The sequence below is a fragment of the Sylvia atricapilla genome, chromosome 12, assembly GCF_009819655.1.
Source record: "Sylvia atricapilla isolate bSylAtr1 chromosome 12, bSylAtr1.pri, whole genome shotgun sequence".
NCBI lineage: Eukaryota > Metazoa > Chordata > Aves > Passeriformes > Sylviidae > Sylvia > Sylvia atricapilla.
The window spans coordinates 20,172,026-20,194,685 of record NC_089151.1 but is presented as its reverse complement, the minus strand read 5'-3'; the positions used below and the strand labels follow the sequence as shown (position 1 = coordinate 20,194,685).

Below are 22,660 nucleotides of genomic sequence, written 5' to 3'. Positions count from 1 at the left end.
GGCGAGGACAGCACGCTTCCCTCCAGCGGGTTCTCTTCTCCTGCCCGTGTTTCACATGGGCCCAGCCCGGGCCCCGCAGGCAGACCGGGGAGCACCGTGGAGGCTCAGGGAGGACGAGGCCGCAGCAGCCAGCCCGGCCCGTGAAGCCGCACAGCAAAGGCTGAAGGAGCCCAGCTCACACAGTGCAGTCAGTGTCGGGGGTATGAGAACCAACGTTTCCTTTCAATGCTTGTGTCTTACCTTTATTAAAGGTGTTACAGAACAATACCCGGAGCATGCCAGTTTGCTACCAAAGAGGTTAACAATAGTAGAGAACAAAAGAGGATAAACAACTTATTGACAAGCAGGTTTCTCTATTTTTTTGTCAGACAGTGATGCTGATTAAAGAGTGAGAAATTGCCCCTGGAGGATACCAAAAACATTTCTTCTCCAAGTAATCCCAAGCTTTTGCTTGACAAACTCTGGAAAACTGGAGAAGTTAAGCTATCACTGTCTCTTCAAGGAACTTTCTTCCTTTTTGGAAAGCTGTCCACAGAGCTTACAGAGAAAACAGGAAATCTTGTACCAAACATCAGTAAACTTGCATTTTCACAGTAACACTGGAGAAAAATAAAAAATCTGTACTTGCTTAGAAGGGATGAAATGTAACCAAACCACCTACAGCTGTAGGTCTAAATCTTCCAACACATTCTAGTTCCCAGCTTACAGTAGAACCAGTCCAAAAAGACAAACATCAGCTTGCTTGCCTTCAGAGGACCTTACACAGTGAGTGAGGCAAATATTACTAGGGCTGCACTTTAAATATAGAGTGAAGAAGTTTTACTCATCCATCATACCTTTTATTTTCTAGTATCAGTAGGTGACCATCTTTAAGGAAGTTGAGGGATAAGAATTGAGGAATATACCAGCAGCACTTTACAGATTAACAGCCACAGAAATAGAAAGCAACTATACAATCTCAGGGTTTCACAAAACTAGTTTCATTTGTAACACTTGACGCAACAAGATTAACTGCAACAAGTGAAGAGAGCTACATCTGTAAAGTGCTATTTTTGTTAAAAGTGGCTAAAAAAAAGCACAGCTACAACAGATTTGGGTACTCGGTGGTGAGATTGTCGATGTCCTCCAAGTATTTCATTTCAAGCTCTGTGTTTTTTGATGAAATTGATGAGCCCATTTGTTGAGCTATCATGAGATGTCACTGGAGCATCTGACTCCAGTTCAGGCTCAATTTTCTTGGCAAGTTGTTTTCCAAGCTCAACTCTTCATTTACAAAAGCAGGAAAAGGAAAAAAAAAAAGGCAGTATTAGTGCTAACAACTTACAGTATTTACTAAAGCCATTGATATTAAAAATAGATGCCAGCAAAAGTAACTTCCCAGTGAACACTATGATGTTTACCCCTCAAAAATTACAGTTCAATTATTCAATTCAGTGCCATTAATGAAAAATTGGAGTTCTCACAGCTCCTTAGCTGAGCAGTAACTCAAATTACAGGATGTCTAAGAGAATATTTTGTTTTAAAAGTTAAGCAGAGCCTTTTCAGTCCAGTATTCACTTGTTATGCAGCCTGCCCGAGTGCAGAATGCATTCAGTTGGCTCCTGTTCACTGTTGAACAGGACAGGGCTCAGAACAACCCCCAGCACCTACCCAGGAGTTACAGCTTCACCATCTGAGAACTTCAGATATTCCAACAGCTGCAAGAAATGAAGCTGGTTCTACAGTATCCCCACATTCCAGTTTTGGATACCACTCTGGAATTTCATGTGTGGCAGTAAAGGCTGCACTTACTCCTACCACACTCCTGACTTCAGAGTTTATAGCAGACATCAGTACTAGACAGTGTTCTATTTTCAGGTTCTGCTACAGTATTGAGTTAGAGAGCATGCTGCGGTAGCACAGCACCAAAGAACACATACCAGGACTAATGTAGCATAGTGCAAACTGATCTTCTACACCTGTAGGGCAAATGTGCTCTTCCAAACAACCTCTCACAGCATAGGCAGGCTGCACCTGAAAAACTTATTTCCCAATCCCTCTACCTAAGCCTACATACAGTATGTTTAGTACAGTATATTACTGTAGTGTATATATATCTGTAGTCTATTACTACAGACTGAAGAACCTCATTTTTAAGTGACACAGTGACAGATTCCTCCAAGCTGCTGCTGCACACATGGAGCTCCAGCACAGCCCTCAGTCACAGATGCAGCCTGCACGAAACCAAGGCCTGCTGCATGCACAGACCTCTGCCAGGAATGCTGTCTCTCCAGCACAGGAAAATTAAGAGGTAATCAATCAATCTGTTGCTCAACAGATGCCACTCAAACTGCCTACTAATCTAGAGGTAAAAATTTTTTCCACATGCTATAGGGAAAATATTTTCCTTCCTAATTCTCAGAGCCTGTGTTCAGCCAACTTGACTGTCTTCCTCACTACTGCATCTTTTTTACATTCATAGTATTTTTCTAAATTCAGAGGTCCCTAGTCAAAATTGTTAGCTATAAGTCATTACGAATGGCTAAACTATGCATAAGGCATTATGGCATGGTATCCTATCCCCAGAAAATCTGTTTTCATTTATAACTATCCTCATAATCAAGTGCTCTAAGGATAAAATACTTTTGACTGTCTTTCCTCTAACTCATGATAGATTCGAGAATCTGTCAAGAATACAAGAAAGAAACCAAGTAAACTTACCCCCACTGGTCATAACTGTTAATGTCCCAGACAACTCCTTGAACAAATATCTTGTGCTCATACATGGCTATAAGTAGAAAGATTTGTCAGTAAACTTGATCAGAAAGTCTTCATTAGTATTCACAGATGAGAAATGTATTTGCTTACCAATGATGGCTCCCAGGGTGAAAGGGTTGAGTTTTGTAAACATGATGGAATTGGTTGGTCGATTTCCCTCAAAGACCTTTCAAAACAAGAGTTACATTGTCACCTAGTAAAACTTACACCAGAAACTTGCAGGTTTTATCCTCTTTATAGAGTCCACACTAGACTATTTGCATTAGCAGCAAATACAATGCCCTAAAAGCCTCAAAGGCCTTCAACTGTAAAATTGTATCATTCCCATGTTTTTTTACAAACACAATGGAAAATGTGTCTCCAAGCATCGCTCCTGTCTGCTGTGGCTACAAGAACTAACCCAAAAGTCACTAGCCCAGGGCAGTGCTGAGAGAGCCCATGTTTCCTGGAACACCTCCAAGGCTTCAGAGCCAAAGTTCCCAGTGCCCTGCCAAGGTCCCACGGGTGCCACCCCCAGCAGGGCCCTCCCTGGCACCTCCCAAGCCCCGGTACCTTGTGGGGAAGGAGCTTCTCCAGAGCCTCCCCGCTCAGCCCGGCCGCCTGCAGCTCCTTGCGGGCCTCATCGGCCGTCTTCCCTTTCATCAAGGCCTCAGTCTGAGCAAGGAAGTTGGCCAAAAGGATCTAGCAGGTAAAACAAACACAGGTTAACACCTGCATAGCTGGTGGTACCTGGTGCTTGAACCCATGTCAAGACCTAGTCTAGACTTACAAGTCAGTTTTAACACTGTGGCAGTAAAATATGCAGCATTTTAGCTATTGCTTCTTACTTCAGAGTGCCAAGAGACTTAGTTACTATTCTAAAGCACACCTATTCAAAAACAGCCAGGACAGTTTTGCAGCATTCTTCTGCTGAAGCTAGCAGCAAGCCTCCCAATGGCACTAGAGGAGCCAGGACTTCACACAGCCCTTCTGCCCAGTATATAATCTATGATTTTATCTCATGCTACACCATCTCATGGAAATCCAGGTGCAAAGACTAGTCAAAGGTAATCAGCTAAGATGTATTTACTCATCTGTATGCAGGAAAATCCCCACAGCTTACTATACACGAATCCCAAAACCAGTGCAAGGTTTTAAAGTATTGCTCCCTGTCTAATGTTAGCGTGCAAATTTATCTGTGGTTTTGCCCTATCTGAAGATACAATAAGTTTTTTACAGTCAAATGAAACATCTTCCCCTTCTTTTGTGAAGTCATACTCTGAATTTTCACCTGTATTTGGTCTTACTTGATGAGAAATTCCTGTTACACAATTCAAATAGCACTTGTAATCCAAAATCATGACAAGACTGAAATTCATTGAGTAAAGATGCTTTTTCTGAAGTATGCAGTAAATAGTTAACCTGAACATTTTTCCACCTTTGGAAGTTAAAAAAACCTTAGTTCATTGAAAATCCTTAGTCAGATGATAAACTAAAAACTGGACAGGTTAAAAACACCTCTATAGAAGGCCATCACCCCAGCCATACCATCATATCCACCAAATTTTGTCCTAGAATTTAATACTTGAAAGCTTCCTCAGAGATGGTGCCACATTAGGTCTGAGACTTCGTTTCTTCCTACTCTCCAAGAACTACATTCCTTAGAATTCTTCAAGGAATTTTAAATACTTAATTGCTCAACTCTTTCCAGCTTCAGTAGGCCCAAAGGAAACACAATTGAGCTGCTTCAAGAGCTGTCACTGCAACTGCTTCAAGAATAAACACACCACTGCATTACATACTACTTATGACTTGCAATTATAACCTAGATATTTTTAAATCTGTTGTGAATGTTGACAGAGCTTTTGTGTATAGTTTCAAAGGGACATTTAGAAATATCACACCATGCAATATCAAATAAGCTTTAATGCCTTGAGTCACAAGAAATATGGTCCCCTGACAAAGAACTTACCTTGTGATGCAAGCCATTTCTGATGGGGTGCTGGGTCTGCACTGGGATCAGGAAGTCACAGGGAATCATGCGAGTTCCTGGAAAAAAAGCCAGGTAAATAACCCTGCATCAGGTAGGTCTTAGAAAACCTTCACTTCTCACCCCATTTTCAGAGTTACTGGCAGACTCAGTCATTTTTAAAAGCTTTATAGAAGAGCATGATTATTTGCAGCAGGAGGAAATAATACAGCTCAGTAGTTTCAGCTTTATTTGACCTTACTGTAGTTAAAACTTGCATATTGTAGCCTTCACAATAAGCCACTAATTAAAAACCTCACAGCAGTGTGATGCTAGGCTAGGAGTCCAACCTCCAAACAAGTGCAAACTGCAGCTCTGTAGCCCTTCAGACTTTAATTCCAGAAGAAGTTTTTAACAGTTTGTTTACCTTGGTGAATGAGCTGGTAGAAAGCATGCTGCCCATTGGTGCCAGGCTCTCCCCACACAATAGGGCCAGTGCTGTAGTCCACACGAGAGCCCTTCTTGGTAATGTATTTGCCATTGGACTCCATGTCACCCTGCAAAAGGGACGGGCATGATCACTCAGTATCACTACAAGCTTCCATACATATTTCAACTACAATAAATCATGCTTGTTTATAGGAATTCCCTAAGCATGAGGGATACAGCTGCTGAGCTCATGTCCATCAAGACGACAGAGGTATGAAAACAGGTCTTTATAAGCTGATAAGGACCTCTGCACCAGTCTCTTCAGGCAGCTGCTGACATGGATTCAGTGAGTGCAGTTTTATCTGACACACGCACTCAGGACGCTGAGGCAGGGCAGGATGTTACCTGCAGCTGGCTGGGAGCTGTGCTGTGCCCAGCCCTACCTGCTGGAAGTAGGCGGCGAAGCGGTGCATGTACTGGTCATAGGGCAGCAGGGCGTGCGTCTCACAGCCGTAGCAGTTGATGTACCACACCCCCAGCATGGCCAGCAGAACCGGCACGTTCTTCTCCAGGGGGGCCGTGTGGAAGTGATTATCCTGCACGACAAGGGAAAGGTACACTTCTGATAAAGCAACTGCCATCCTTCCCAACGCCGACATTGTTATTATTGTGGTGTTGATCCAGTGAGGGCTTCCCACAAACCATCATTTTAACACCATTGAGGAGGACATGGGGAGCTGAACTTTAGACATCAACCTGCCTCCCGACTCCTTACTAACAGCTCTTAAAGAGGAACAAATGTGGAAACAAATGGGCATCCCAACACTCACCATCCAGTGGGCTCCTGCAAGCAGATTCTCAAAGTTGTCAAAACCTAACAATGGAAAGAAGTCAGTTTGTAGTTACTATTACAACTCAAACTTGATAGAGACAACTGTGAAACAGCTTTGATTCCTTGTATGCAGCAAGGCTCCCTCCCAACTATTAACTGAGTTTAAAGCAGAACTTAGACTTCTCCTGAATTTTGCATCCCATAAGCCAGACATTAACTTATGCTTAAAGCCCAGACTTCAGAACAAGTCCAATTTCATGAAACATAATTCAAAACCCTTTGCCTAAAATCCCCATTCAGGCACAATGAGCTACTAGAAGGAAAACAGAGGCCTTTAATACAGAGCCTGCTCTGAGGCCACAGTTTTTAGCGAATTTGAACACTTAATCACGGCCAGTGGGAGACACATGCCCAAGAAACAGGGCAAGGCTAGCATGGCAGGGATTTCTGGAGTGGTGTGAGGAGAAACAGCTCTAATAAGATATTCTTGAAGAAAAAGGCTACTCCTCCCTTCCCTGTTCTCTCTCAACAATTCACCTGAGCTCTTTGCTTTGTAGTTAGGGTATTTAAACCTCCATTCACTTTCCCAAATGAACAGTATCACTAAAGCTAGCTTTTTCTGCAGAAACAGAAATCCTGATTCTTACATAGCAATTGGGAAGTGAAGTGTTTGGACTCAAAGCAGCAGCTTTACCTATGGTCAGAGGGCAACTGTGGGAGTTGAGGGGTCTAAGAGGAAGAAGTGCAGATAGGCTGGCATGTCAGCAGTCAGCACCAAATCTGTCTGACAGCAGCAATGAACAGTTTATTGCAGACAAAACAATAAGTAAGGCATGTTTATTTTGCTCTTATAATAGGTTTTTCTACACATGAAAACTCCTATTCATATAATTCCAAAACCAGCAAACCCAATGTTATTCTTCTAACCCCAGCCTAAGGGAATTCTAGCTTTTGCCTAGAAAAATAAATGACAGTATAGTTTCAGATTTAAACATCAGAAAGCAGTGATGAGGGAACAGATGTAATCATCAGGCTTATAGCCTAGACGAAGTACTGGGAACAAAAGAAATTAACACAAGGACATAGTTAATGCTAAGCAGAGCTCATATGCAGAACTGGAGACAGGACTTTGGTGTTAGTGTGTGTATACTTACCGATACTAAAACCCCTACTTCAAGTTCAGGAATGTCATTTGCAAGGTCTGATTTTCAACACTAACACAGCTTTACATATATCAGGCATGTCTGACTATGTGACTAAAGCAATGCAATTTAACCATTTGTCCCCAAGTATGGGGTGTTTTCCAAAACCGTATTTGCGGTACTAAAAGAGCAACATTTCCATTACATTCCAGATCGTTTTATAGCACCCACATCCAAGCACCCAGAGTAGGCAGGTAAACAGTATTTGCCCCAAATCTGAGTCACAATCCACTACTGTTAATGCACTCCACAGTTACATTCCTGAAGCAAACAGAGCAATCCTTGGCATGGTGACACCACAGGAATACCTACCAATATGCAGGGCAATGGAGAGACCAATGGCAGACCACAGGGAGTAGCGGCCACCAACCCACTGCAAAAAAGAGACGGCTGAGAAAGAGAAGTGCAAGGCTTTTTCATTCAAACTATTAGAGAACAGCACATTGTGGTTAGACTGCTGTCTCATGATGGCAACATCATTCAAGTTGTTGCCAGCAAAATTAATACTCTTTCTGGTGATAGTTCACTATAGATATTTGGCATAGTCAAGGGAACCTGCACTTTACTGTGCACCCTAATGAATGCCTTATTGAGAGTCTGAAGTTATCCCACTTGTCCAATTTTTATAACACCTGTTAAGTAGATAGCTTGATTCCAGTTCACTTCCAAATCCTGAATTTGCAGCTTGTGTAACTGCTTTAATAATACCACTCCTCTACAGGAAAAGCCTACTTCAGCAAAATTCTGACACTTGGGAAAGGTAACATTCGAGATAACTTCTCAACAGCAGCTCATTTGTCAGGCAATTAGGCAATGAGACATACCAACCTGTTTCTAATTAAGTATAAGGGCCAAGACTAAGGGCAGTATACTTAAAATATGCATCTGCTACAAAATCTTAAATCAGGCACCCATTTCTGAAGTCTGACCTTTACCAGGCCTAGGTTATACACCAGACACCAACAGGCAAATGTCACAGCTTATAATAACTACTTGCATAGAGTAATAAGCCAAGACTATCTCCTGTTACTCAACAGCTGATAAGAGAGCTAAGAACACAGATGGCTCCTCTTCAGACCTTTGACTGGAAGATTTTAACAGAATGGGCAAGAACTCTCATTTTGTCTTTAGTTAAGGGTTCTCAGGTACTTCAGTGCACTGAATACAACTCCTATAATTTAGGAGTTGCTGCTTTAGAAACTGCTTTTGCTATTTCCAGTCATCTAGTTGGAATCCTCTTACTTGCTTCGGAAAAAGCTAACAGTTAGTATCTACCAGATAATATCAGACATTTACTTACATCCCAGAACTCAAACATGTTCTCTGGGTCAATTCCAAAGTCTTTAACTTTTGGCTAAAATAAACATGAAAAAACATCATAAGTAAAAACAGTTTTACCACGCAAGTTTTATACCAAGCAAGCAAATACAAGTTTGGTATCTATTAAACAAACAAACCTACAGCCACATCTACTTAAAAAATGCCTAGCAGCCATCATAAAAATTGCATTTTCATTTCCAGAAGTAACTATCACTACTCACTATTAAAAAATCAATGACATACGTTCATTTTCTGATGAATCTAAGTGGCCATATAGTTAAAGCTGACATTCCGTTTACATTTACTAGAATCCTGACAGCCTGTCAATGACTGCAGTGTTCTTTTGATTGCTGCTTGTCTCTCCACTTCATACTTTTGCATGAAGCACCACATCAGAGTGTGCTCATCATAAGCATTTTTCAAATTGCCTGCACTATTTCAGCTCTTACCTGGAGTTTAGAATAACATTTGTTTATGTAACTGCATTCACAGACAACTTGGGCAATTAGAGGTAACACTCATTAACAAGTCATTTCAAGCACAAAGCTCTTGATTTCAGATTTAAAGCACCAGGAGAAAAAGTACACATCTATCATCAAAAGTCCAGTCTCAGTATAGTTCAATACTCTAGAAGTGTTACAGTTAGTTTGAGTAGAAAAACCAGGCTTTCCTTCAGGAGGAATGCTAAAATTCAGTATTCAACCATCTTAAAGACTAGGCTTCCTTACCAGGCTTTAAGGTAGAGACTGCCTTAAAGGTACATAAGAAAAATTAACTAGATTGACTATACTTACAGCATTGGTAGACAAGGCAACAAAATGCTTGGCCACAGCTGAAGGCTGAATAAAAAATAAACACACAGTTAGATCTAGAATGTTAACCATTTTCACTTCTGGTTACAAAGCAGATGTGCTACCATTTAAACAGGATGCTGTTGACTATCATCAGTTATTATTTTGAAATAATCAGTGTGGGATTTGGCAGCACACCCAAAGAGAACACTCTGATGATATTTCCATCAAGCCCTGCAGCAGCATTCCCTCCAGAAAGGGGCACACCCTCTCCTCAGAGTCTGTTACCACCACCACGGCTCGGGAGCAGATGGAGCTTGATATTCACCCACCACTCTTCCACCCAGAGGCAAAAAATCAAGACTACTGGAATTACTGATAAACATCAAGCTCTAGATTCAGACTTCAGTTTGTCAGAAGGTGTTCTGGTAAACAAAGATGAGTTGTCTGAACACTAGTATATGGAGGAATTTCAAAGCCCAGCTTTCAAACTAAGTACAGCTACCCTGACTGGAACATGTTACAGACCATCTTAATTACCTGAACAGGCAGTATCTGCTTTTTTCCTTTAAGAGTCAGAAATAGGAGAGAATGAGCCAAATACAAGGTTTCTATTCATAGCACAGCCATCTGCCATAGAAATGTCAGTGTGTTGTTCCAACCATAGTTTCATTTCTACTCTTTATAAAGATTTGACAATAATTTAAAGGTAGTGCTACACATTATTCTTGTATTTTCATTACCAGTATTTCTACCAAATTATTGGTTAGCTCTAGGGCAAACACTACACTCTGTTACTTAACAGGCAAGATTTGGAGGAATGATACATAAGAACATTTATAATGAAAAACTAGTGGGTTATCACTTTGATTGGACAGAACAGTCTGTCTCTACCAAAGCACTGAAATTATCTAAGTACATCATTTCTAAGCTTGTTTGGGCAGTTACTTGCTCTGCTCCAAAGCACACAAAATGACCAGGAAGAAATTGCACAACAAAAACTGCTGCATTCTGTTACTTAAGCTACACATCTCAGACTTACATCATTAGCAGCACGCAAGAACCACTCCTTGGCTGTTTCTGCATTGGTGATGGTTTCCTGCGTGGTGAAAGTCTGCACAGTGGAAAACAAGCAAGTAAGTAAAAAAAACCAGTGTTTTTAAAATGGAAACAACTTCAGGTTACCAAAGCATCACATATTCAAATTACCAGAGCACAGTGATTCTAGATGTTCATAATACACAGCTGCTGCCACATTACAGAAAAAAGGCAAGCTTATGAATCCAGTAAACACTAATATTGCTAGATTTACCCATTTAGTTTTAAACTAGCATGTATCTGAAATTGGAATAATTATTCCCCATTTCCTGCCTTCCCACTCCCCAACTGTTCTGCAAAACCTTGAGACTAAAGTCTTCTACTTTAGTCTTTCACTAAAAAATTAAAGTTTTACTGTTCAAGTAAAAACAAACTAATTGAACATCTGAACAGAATAACCCAGCTGGACTGTCCTATTGTTAGTCGATTCCTACTTTTTCATGGAAGAACATTAATTTCTGCCAAGACTTGGCATAATTTTTCTTTTGCTGATTAGAGGAAAACATTTTCCTGCTTCATGAAGTGTGCAGAGAAGTTCAGTCATGCAGTTTTGCAAGTATCTACAACCATTCTGATTTACTCAGCCATCAAAATTTAGCTTTAAGGGTGAACACTAGATTCATCCCACTCTCACCCATCTCCAGAAATATTTCATTATGAAACATAAGCCTGTTATGGAAAGAAAAAAATGCCATTCATCCTCTTCCAAACATATCCAATTATCTAACTACAGTCTGGCAAACAAACTCAAGTGTTACTTTTTCAATTTGGCAGTTTTCTAAGCCTTTGAACCGTGATCCCTGGACTCAATTATTCCAAATGACCATTAGCATTACTTTGTGCAGTTTCCTTATTACTCCATAAGCTGTTGCTCAGCTGCAGCAGTGCCAAGATAAGATAATGAGCACTGTGCAGAGCATGGCCAGCACTGCACACATGTTCATTTGCTGCAGATTGTCTCCAACAGCAGAAACGTTCCACTGTGCTTTACAAACGAAGGCAACCCAAGTTACATAACCATGAAGTCTGTCTCCAGCTCTTTCCTCTGCTCAGACTCAGAGGGAGAGGCTGCTGGCAATTATTGCTTACAGAGTAAGTTCCTAGCAAGGCAAGACCTAAAGGCAGCTATTCAGTCTGTAATCAGAAACAGGGGTCATCTTATGAAGTACTGCAGACTATCTTTACCTCTAAGTAAAGCAGCTTAGTATTTATAGTGCTCAAGGAACTCAGCATTTAAGTTCTTTAGGTGAAGGCATTCTGTGACTACCCTCTAAAATGGAGATTCTTAAAGTACATGCAATTCATTAATGCAAAAAACCAGAACACTTAACAAGTACACTGACTTAGAATAAAGGATCAAAAGTCCTTCAGGAATGAAATAGCATTCAGAATTTCAAAGAAATAACTACACTGGATCCTATGCTCCACCTACAGAGAAATGCAGGAAAACAAACTTTTGTGAAGAAAGATAAACTTGCATTAACTGAGAAATAAACCCCCAGACAACACGAAATGGTTTGTGTATCTTATTCAGGTTAAGTAATTCTCAACACTTGACTTACAGAACCCCAAGTACTTCAGTAGCAATACAACCTTGTACTGCAAGTTTAGAAAGAATCACAACAGGCCTGTCTAGAAACAATCCAGGCTGGAAGTCCCTGATCTAGATATTCCTGCAGACCGCTCTCTCTTCTGACTGAATTCTTTACCAGCAGAGCAAGTCACAGGCAGGGCTTGAATCAGACATACCTTTGATGCAATGATGAAGAGAGTAGTGTCTGGTTTGAGTTCAGCCAGGGTTTTGGCTATATGAGTACCATCAATGTTGGATACAAACCAGACACGAGGACCTCCCTTGGAATACGGTTTCAGGGCTTCAGTTACCATCAGAGGGCCCTGGATAGAAGCCACAGTTAGATTTTATCCTCACTGTAAGCATGTACACAAAGATGGACAGGGTGTACAGAAGTCAGGGCCTTACCAAGTCAGAGCCACCAATTCCAATATTGACCACATCAGTGATCGCCTTTCCAGTGTAGCCTTTCCATTCACCACTACGGACTCTCTGGGGGATAAAAAAAAAGAAAAAGAGGTAATGATTATTTTATACTTACACTACAGCTACTGATGCTAACCCTGGAAACAGAATATTCCAGATACTGTTGTACTGCTTTCAGGTATTGTTGTAGAAATTTGGCAAAGACAGCTTTCAAGCCTCTAGACCTCAAGGCCTACACTCAGAGCTACATTCTTAGCCAGACATTGCTTTATGTCTACAACAGAAGTAAAACCACACTGCAACATCAAACACTTAATGAAGTTTAAACTCTCCCCCTTCTGTGTGGACTGCTGTAGCATTTACAGAGTTTGCTAAGGCAAGAGACATCTATGCAAAAATGGAAAAATCTTGAGCATTAAACTATGTGCAACAAATGTTTGAACCTGAAGCACTTTTTAAAGTGTCTTTAATTAGAAAGAGCTTCATCAATTAAGCTGGAAAACAGCATGAATAAAGCCAGAGAGATAAGATTTATTGGAAAACCAAGCATTCTAAAAGCTTTTCCCTTGCAAGTGTGCTTAGCATTAGGATTTATTTCTGGGCTGAACCTTAACAGTACATGGTGCAAGTTTCTGCTCTATTCCTGCTCTTTAAGCGTCACAAAGTTCCAAGACAAAATTACAATCATTAAATAAACTCTACATGGAATACTGTCCATCATCTACCACCTATGCATTCAATCTGTTCCAATCACAAAGGCAATTTTTCTGGTATCATGAATACTTCCAAGTACACTCCCCGATTCTAAAGCAATTTTTCTACATAGCGCTCAGTTATGCTGATACTTGCTCTCCTTCACTACAAATGTTTAAGCTTTTCATTTTTCCAAGCAGAAAACCTATTTTTAGTAACAGCATTCTTGTAGCCCACAGATGATATTGCCAGTTTTAAAATCCTATCTGCTAAATAAGTCAACTGACACCAGCACCTTTGTTAATATTTTTAAATACTGCTTAACATGATTTTTTTTTTTTTGCAGAGAATATACATCTGCATGGAAAGTGATATTCACAGGTCTGGTAACTGAAACCATAGAGCAAGCAAGAGGATGGCACCAGTGAAAATTCTTGTTTTGCACTACCAAAACCTTAATCAGCTAGAAATTCTACAGTGGCAGGCACAGCACAGAATTTCCACTGCCATTCAAGTCTCACAGCATACAAGCAAAGTACCAAATTCACACCAACAGGTGTCAGTTATTGTGGTTTTGGCACTTATCATTAAGAACAAAACAGAATGCAAGCTCATCCTGCATAGGTTAGAAGTGTGAGTTGGCAGTGAAACAGGCCACTACCACCTGGGTAAGACACACAACAGCAGCCAAGAAGGTGCAGGTCCTCACAGCCTTGTTTAAAATGCATTAAAACCACCCAGCTGGATATTCTGCAAACAGAATAGAATCAAAGTAATTTGACCTAAAAGCAGAAGGTCCTTAAGAAACTATTTAAATAGAGCATAATCAAATTGCAATTTAGCTGAGAAGTTATACCTCTCTCCTGATTTTACACAAATGTTGAGACAGTTTCTACCTGATGCAGCCAATTAGATGAAAAAATAGCAAGAAATAAAGCAATACTTGAATGGTACTTAATGATTTACAAGACTTCCAAAGTACACGCAAGATTACTGCTGAAAGGGCAAAATCTAGGGAGTCCATTAAAGAAAAACCCGACTGGAAACACGGAGAGAAAAGTGCATCAATAAAACCAGCTCCAAACCCATGCCTGAGCCAGAACTATTGTAAACCCCAAAGAAGATAAATAATTCACATGAATCAGTCTACAACCAATGCTTCACAATCCACATGTAAGAATCTGAGTATAGAACAAATACATTAAAAAAAAAGCTGTGGCGGTACTATACCTGACAGAAGTGTTTCATTTTGTCCAACACTTTATTTACTTCTGGAACAACATCCTTCCCATCCACGAGGATTGGCACATTGGAGCGATTTCTCAGAGCAATGTGAAGCACAGCTCGGTTCTGAAACAAGGGGGGGAAAAATCAAGATGAGACTCTTTCCAAGTTACATCCCAGGGCCTCAGATGCTTCATCCAGAAGGCAGTACAACCATCAAGATTTAAAAATCCTTGAACTGGGATTAGTAGAGCAGTATTTTCAGTGTGTGTGCATACCCACATCAGCACTTACCTCAATAATGCTCTCACTTCACTGACTTAGTGCAAGGGCCTTACACCAGCACAATATGCAAAGTAATAGTTAACTCAGGAAAAAAGGCTCAAAATCCCTTTAAAAGCATTTAGAGATTGAGATTCAGAATTCAGCAATATTCACTACTCAGTGATCTTTCTTTTGGCATGCTTTAGGTATACAAGAATGAAAGTGTTGCTTATTGATGACAACACTAAAAAATCAATTATAACAAGCAGCTGAAGTTATTTCCTCAGGCATCTTCTCAATTAACTTGAGTAGTCCACCTCATACAGGAAGAGTCAAATAATTTAAACATTTGACAACAAAGGCTAGAACAGCCACATCCCTCTATCCACTGCCCACAATTAAATGTTGCCTGAACACTTGCACACCAAATATGTACATAGCACTTGTGCTATTAAGGCAAAAAGTTTCTTAGTATGCATGGATTTTATGTTACTTCACATAAGTCAAAGCACTGAAATCTAGCATGTGGTTCAGCTGTTTAAGAGCTTAACAGTTTTAATCTAGAATGAAGGAATTAGTCAATACTAATGAACAAACTAAAAAATTAGTCTGCTCTACCTCATTGTTCCTTCCTACAACAAGAGGCACTGTGAGACAAAGACAACACAGACACTATGAACTGCCAAGTTATGATTTAAATACCAAATGCTAATTCAAAAATCACTGTGGCTACTGACTTGGAATACAAAAAAACCTCTCTCTCACTCACTAATTAAAGTATACTCGCTCAAATTTGGGGTGAACAGAGAAATTTTTTTGCAGCACTCAGCCATGGAATAGAATTTGGTAAGTACCACTCACTATCAGGCTTGAAGGATGCTTTGTCTAATCAAGAGCAGTCATACTTGACTTGATCTCTAAGGTTAAGCAGAATTATCCTCTAAACATCATGCAGGCTATGAAGACTGGCCCCATAGTGAGTGGTCAGATGAGTTACCCTGTAATGCTCTTTGTACCATATCAAGCTCCAAGCTTTAACTTGTCTGGGACAAACACCTGGCAGTGACACACATGGGTGCACTATGAAGAACTTCCATATAAGCACACACCATGCAGCCAATGCCTGCAGCACCAAATACAGACAAGTCTAAAATACTTCAGACAAATAACCCAAGAATGTTCTAAAGCAGATGAAGAGTGGACAAGTCAGTTCTTGTCATCAAGAAGCTCCCTTATGTCTTACTGCCTTAGGTTTATACATGCTCTTTGACAGCATCCTGCTTAACATCTGACAATTTCACATTGTGCACATGCTCCTATTCCAGAGCCAAAGCAACCTGATTTGATATCCTATACAAGCAGAAAAATTAGGCAAATCCCTACTAAGTCAACTTCTGAATTGGAAAGAAGTGACTGAGAAACAGCCTGATAAGAAAAGAGGTGTTTCTAGACTTAAGACACATGAAGTGGTATCAAGACAGCAGGAAAAGAAGGAGGGAGTGGCAGAAACCAAACACATCAGAGCTTCATATTGTGTTTAGATGCTTCCTGTGAAAATTGCACCTTTCTGTGAAAATTGCACTTCAACTGCTACACCTGCTCTCAATACACAATGAAGAACAACCCTGTAATATACAGGGTTGATGGGCTAACCCTGTAATAATTTGTGTTACGTGAGGCTAGTGAAAGGCAGAATCAGACAAAACAACCCTGCTGACATATTTAAGACTCCTCACTCCTTTCCCTTTCCCTGCTTTCTTTTTCCAGTAGCTACATCTGCAAATTAAATGCATTAATACAGAAGGAACAGGAACTATTTTACCAGTGAAATTGTATCTGTTTCTGTCTGTGCCTTTTTACAAACATGAATCATTCACTAACAATATAATGGCCAACTGCTGAGTTACTTTAAGCAAACAGTTTGTGCAATAGCTAAATCAGTCAATAGCCAAGTCAAAGGAAATACTGGTTTCTCTGAATTTGCCTCAAACATATTAAGTAGCCTTAATTTTAATGCAATTAATTAAACCCACTGTATTGTGGAGCTCCCAGTCTTCATCCTACTTTTAATATCAGAAGTAGTACAGTGGGCTTTCTATGTTTTAGTGAATATTTAACCATAACTACAACCTTCAGATCGGCAAAAAGAGGGCGGTACTCATCCTCTTACTGAAATATGTGGCCAATTTCCCAAGACTTTTTATAGTCTTGACTGTTAAATGTACCCAAAGCAGCATCACAGCCCAAAGCAAGTCTTACACTCCTCCCTCACACCCATTAGGCAGTTTACTAAGCTTTATGAACACTAACACTAGGCAAAAGCATGGAGGGGATACCTGGAATGCAATACTCTGCTAAATGCCCTTTGCAAGGTCTAACTCATCTTCCTCTCCACAAAAGAGGGAAGAGGAAAAAAAACCCACCAAAATCTCTAAAATAAGATATACTGAATGAAGCAGGGTTTTTTTTTAGTAACAACTGTAAAATTTTCTCTTGAAGTAGTGCAGTAAACATCACAACCACTACGGATTTCAAAGGAGTATTTAAAGTAAGTCTTTTCCAGACTTTGCTTACACAGATGTACAAACACCCATAATATACAGGCACAACCAGAGTGGAAAGAACCATGGACAGAAATAGCCTTACCTCAGTGAAGTTGATCTTCTCTCCACTAAACATGCGCTCTCTGGCACTTTCCACACCCCTTGACTTTGCCTGAGAAAGGTAAACATAAATTACCCTGAAAATAGTGGAAATCAACGTGCATTACAAAGGTCCAGCTACAGTAAAGAGTAAGAACATTTAACACAAGACAGGGAAACAAAAATTATGATGGATTAAAAGACCCACTAGACTCTAGGTAAAAAAAAAAAATAAAATTATTCTCCTTTTTTAAAGCAAGTATTTTTGTACAGCTATGCATAGAAAAATGGCTTTGTAACTTGGGGCTACATGACAATACAAGAATTTGAATCCAGACAAGATTTGTAAACAGATGTTTTTTAACTTACATGTTAGCTAACATTTATAAACAGTGCTAGAATAGTGAGTTGCAGGTAAAAGCTATTTTGTTTATCAATGCAACATTTTAAATAGTTACCAGTTCCATCAGCATTTTCATCACTTCTTCTGTAACAAGATTCTTGGAGTAGTCCAGTAAGATATCCCCATGGTCAGTATTCAGGGTCAAGCTGTCAAAACCAACAAGTTCTTTAATTGCACATTCCTGAGGGCTGACTTTTTTAAGCAAGACAATGGTAACTCTGCTATGGATTACAAAATAATGGGAATCCTAATCAGACTAAGTTAATAAAGAAGATGTGAGTGACCAAGGTTTCATAAAATTACTGCTGTTTTTCTGAAAACTGTTTTTCCACAAGCTGAATTAGCATCCAGTTTCTGCTTGTGAAAACCCATATACAATGAAGTATATCTGATGCATAGTTGGACAATCACATATTGTTTCCACTGAGCCACCAGCATTTTCTAGCAATAATTAGATTTTTCCTACTGTATTATCAGTAAAGAGCTTGTCACATTCTTCTGCGGCTGGAAAATTAAACTGTCTTCCTACAGGTCCTGTATTCTTTCACACAGTCCTGAACAAGTGAATTTAAAAAATTTATACAACATCATGAACAAAAACATTGTCAATTACTATGCAGACTTAAACCCCATTTGTGCATTGTTTAGTCCCACAGTCCTCATTGATCCAGGAGTCTCCAGATTATTTAACAAATGATCTGCAAGCTACAGCCTAACCCTTCAGAACACAGGCACTTGTAGGTTCACATCAGAGAGGAAACACAGAAATGGCAGCCCAGTAGAAACCAAGTGAGCCCATGTGTATTTACTACCCTTGTATCTATGTGATGGGTTCTATGGTTCCTCTAGTCCTTTATAATTTCATTTTCTTACCAATTTCTTCTTTGCAGTCATTTCCAACCAAATCCATACAATCACTCTACCTGAAGAGCTGAATTCTGTAAGTCAGCCTTGGATAAAGGCACATCTTACTCTCCCTGTTGCTTCACACATACCCCCCCACAGGAAGTTACAGCCACTTAAATTCTCAGCGTTTCTGCCTTGTTCATTGTCTCTTCTGCTTTTTTTTTCCTCAGTACCTGAGCAGAGAAACATGCCCTGTTATTTTAGCCACCACATATGCCAGAGACTCCACAGGGACACAGCTTGGCATAATTGTTACTCATACATAACAGACAGAGCAGGATAGACTCTTCAAAGGAAGAATGGAGCTGAACTTGCAATAACAGTAATAACCAGCAAGGCCTTAACATTTCAGTGGTTTCACTTACTGTTACCTTCATAAACTGTTCATTAACAGTAGCATCCTTTCTATAGTCCTAAAGTATACAAGTGAGCAAGGAAAGGAAGGCGTGTTCAAGCACAGTCTTAGAACCATGTTTCTTTAATAAGTGAGAACACAGACAAGCACGGAAAAGCAGTATCAGTGCTGTTAAACATCCCTCTCTTCAGCAGGCTGCCAACAGGAATCCTGAAACCCTGAGCACCCAGCACCAGGATCCCTGCAATACGGCTAGCTAATGGAAGGACTGGTTTGGCTCACTTACCACAACTGTTTCTCATAGATACAGCACAGAAGAAAAATAACAAGTCTTTGATATTTGATGCAATTTATTTACAGACATCTCAGACTTGAATACATTTCACTAATGATACAGCAAGACCATTAGCATTCTAAACACTTCTTCAGTTCAGAGAAGCAGAACTCATGAAATTCTCCTTCTACATTGAACAGCCTCTCCCGTTGTTCTACTCCACAAAGAAAAGGATTTCATGTTTACTTGACATGTCTTCCACCTACAACTCATTACTTTACATATATGAATGAAAAACAGTCTCACTAGACCTAGAAGACAAAATATCTCATGAAACCATGGCTGGATTCAAGGCATTGCTCATTTGAAGAAACTGCAGAAAGGTGCTACCCAAGACTTTCCAGGCAAAACCAAAGCAAGTAATGGCTACCAGATTTAACTCCCCACACACAAGGTGGAGCACACAGTGTACAATGTAATCCTGGGTTAAGCTCTTACAGCAAGAGATCCGTCCACCCTTAGTTTAAACAGAAGGCCCAAACCCAGCAGCTGAGCTGTTCTGCCCAAGTACCCACTCTGCAATGCGGCAGAGCTGCTCAGGGGGGACAAGAACCTTGTCACATCAGCCACAGCCACTTGGAAGTGGTGCAGCCCTTAACCTGCAGCATCTCAATGATTTCATCACCCATTTTCCATTTACACTGGTGGCTCCTGTCCTTGGTAATGGACAAGCCAAGCAGCAAGAGTGTCATTCTAGCACTTTCTATCCGCATCAGCACTCGGGTATTTCTTTCCTGCTGAGTTTTATGATGGCTGCATCATATCTGTTCTGACCCTTTCAAAACCAGCAGTTTCCAGTGAACAACCCACGCTGATAAGAACTGTTCCTACCAGACCTTACTTCACCACCTTGGGTGGCAAAGATCTTACAGGTGTGACTACACTCCTTACCAGGAAAACAGGATGCAAATTCTGAACTAGGAAAAAAAGAGCAAAAGGAAGAAAGGATCTTCTGTATATGTACTCGATAGGATGCAGTCAGTGAGTGCAAGGTTCTTACAATAATATTAAATAGACACTTGTGCCCGGATGGAAAATATTCAGACTAAAAACTATTCACACCAGTCTGAAACTCCTCCAGAACCGGTATCAGGAAGAACTTTCACCTGGGTAGTTTCTTTTTTCCTTCTAAAGGAAGGGAGTCAATGATTTTACAACAACATCTAGCAGAACTAAAATATATTCACAGATCTTAATTTCATGTGAGGGAAGTTGCCAACTACACAGGACCACGAGGCCAAATCTTCAGACTACTCTGTTTTCCAATAAATATTAACTACCACCCTCCAGCTGACCTGGCTCAGAGTGGCCAGCACTGGTAAGAGTAGCAGCAAAGCTGTCAGCTCTGCAACTGTACTTTGCTATAAGGAAGTTCTCCTAGACTAGAACGAGACGCCTAATCAGGAAACAGGACTGAAATAATTAAAAGAAAGGATTAAGATAGAGGAAGTAAACTTAAGACACTTGAACTATTTACTTACTGGTAGCACAAAAGGACATGAATTAGGGGAGCTATTTGAAATAAATAGCCTCAGTAAAGACCATTTAATAAAAAAAACACTGGAGATAAGGAAAACTTGCAATGAGAACTAAGTCTATTAGTGAGGATCTAGCAGATTTATTAAGATTTTACTGATCAATTTCTTAACAATATAAGAAGTCCTGTTAAAAGGACCAGGTGAAGTCAGACCTCGAAAAATTTAGCATTCTTTTCCATCGACGCAAATGATATTATATTTCTCATATACTGATATGCAGGATTTCATATACAATCTTCAATTACAATGTAAGAATTTTCTAATGAGGTCAAAAGGGGAAAAAACCTCCTCTAGGCAGGACAGCAGTGAAAAGCTTGCTGCACGCAACAAGTCTTATCACACCACTCTCGAACGGAGGGTCAGTTTATCTCCATTACTCAGGTTCACTTAAAAACTCAAATCTGGGATACATTTTGTAACTACTAGATTTTTCCGACCGCTGCTATAGTAGAATCGTAACCACACACGTGCCTTTGCAGCACGGTCTCCAGCGTAAAGAAAACACGCGTCCCGCTTTACAAGATGAAGGCGCTGAACGCTATCACGACGCTGCCACTTGTTACTGCCTCCTCTATGCGCTGTAAGACACGTTCCGCAGCAGCGATGTTGCGAACCTCCTCCCCCCCGCTGCCCACCGCCAGGGCAGGGTCTCAGGGGCACAGGGGCTCACGGGGATGCGCGACCCCTCGCCATTCCATCGCGGAGCTTATCATGACTAAGCACGGAGCGCGGGAGGCGGCGAGTGCCGCCCCACAGTGCGGCTGTGCGAGGCGGCGGGCGCTGTGCTGCCCGGCACGTACCCCGCCGCAAGGATGAGTCAAGGGCAGGCGGCGCGGCCGCCGCTCGGGGGCTGCGAGGAGCTCCCCCCGCCCCGGCGGCGCTGCCGGCGCATGTGCCCGGGCCGCCGTGGGCCCCGCACCGCCCGGCGCGGCCCTGCCACGGCCCCGCTCCCCGTGCGCCGCCCGCTCCCGCCGCCCGCTCCCGCCCGGGACTGCGCGGGGGCAGCGAGCGGAGCGGAGCGGAGCGGGGCCACGCAAACCCGGCCCGCCCGAGCCCGGCCCGCCCGGCCCCGGGCCTCGTACGCCGCACCGCAGCCCCAGGGCCCGCTCAGCCGCGGGGCCTCCCGGCCTCACCTGAATTTCTGGAAGCGATCCTTGTCGGCCTCGAAGAGCTGCCGCAGGACGAGCTTGGAGGAGTTGGCCTTGTGCCACTCCAGCAGCTTCTTGAAATGGGGGTCGCCGGACAGCGCCATGTCCGCGGGATGAGCAGCGAAGGCGGAGTGAACCGGGCAGGGCGAGCAGAGCGCCTGCCGCCGCTTCCGCTTTTATAGCGGCGACGCGGCCTCCTGCGGCCGCCCCGCCCCGGCCCGGCCCGGCCCAGCCCTCCCCTCCCCTCCCGGCTTCCCTCCGCTCCCCTCCCCTCCCCTCCCTCCGCTCCCCTCCCTCCCCTCCGGGCTTCCCTCCGCGCCGCCGCACGGGGAGGAGCGGCCGGGGGCTGGGCCCGGGGGCTCGGGGAGCCCGCAGCGATCCCGGCTGTGCTGCCCGTGTCATGGAATCGCGGTGTCCGCCTCAGGGCGCAGCGCTCCCCGGGGGCCAGCGTGCGCCCGCGCCTGTGTGGGGCCGCTGCTCGTGCGGGTGCACGGGGAAAATACCGACCCTTGTCGGGGTGGTTTTCCCCCGGGCCGGCCCGTGGCTGCGCTCGGAGGCGGCCTCGGCACCAGCCTGCGACCGGCCTTCGTGACATCCGCATCCCGACGGCCGCGCACCGCCGGGGCAGCGAGTGCCGCCCTGTGTGCCAGAGCCCTGCCCGTGTCCCTGTGTGCCAGAGCCCTGCCCGTGTCCCCGGATCCCAGCCCCTGCCCGTGTCCCCAGGTGCCAGAGCCCTGCCCGTGTCCCTGTGTGCCAGAGCCCTGCCCGTGTCCCCGG

General features: G+C 42.4%; 1 protein-coding gene across 1 annotated transcript; it reads right to left on the bottom strand.

The window, feature by feature from the left end:
• Positions 1-215: 215 nt before the first annotated feature.
• On the bottom strand, positions 216-22,051 carry GPI (glucose-6-phosphate isomerase). The gene is made up of 18 exons (XM_066327970.1): positions 21,869-22,051; positions 17,658-17,748; positions 17,204-17,272; positions 14,300-14,419; positions 12,359-12,442; positions 12,127-12,273; positions 10,322-10,393; positions 9,283-9,327; positions 8,469-8,522; positions 7,481-7,541; positions 5,965-6,008; positions 5,578-5,730; positions 5,133-5,262; positions 4,709-4,785; positions 3,310-3,438; positions 2,848-2,923; positions 2,701-2,767; positions 216-1,263 (listed from the first exon to the last, which is right to left on the bottom strand). Exons 1-18 carry the CDS (start codon positions 21,985-21,987, stop codon positions 1,140-1,142), a joined length of 1,662 nt encoding a protein of 553 aa, XP_066184067.1. The 5' UTR covers positions 21,988-22,051; the 3' UTR covers positions 216-1,139.
• Between the last annotated feature and the right edge of the window lie 609 nt (positions 22,052-22,660).

Coding starts and splice junctions, on each gene's coding strand:
- GPI (XM_066327970.1), bottom strand. CDS start 21,987: ATGGCGCTGTCCGGCGACCCCCATTTCAAGAAGCTGCTGGAGTGGCAC. Junction 9,328..10,321: donor TCTTGCGTGCTGCTAATGAT/GTAAGTCTGAGA, acceptor TTTTTTATTCAG/CCTTCAGCTGTGGCCAAGCA. Junction 5,263..5,577: donor TCGCCGCCTACTTCCAGCAG/GTAGGGCTGGGC, acceptor TCCCTTTTGCAG/GGTGACATGGAGTCCAATGG.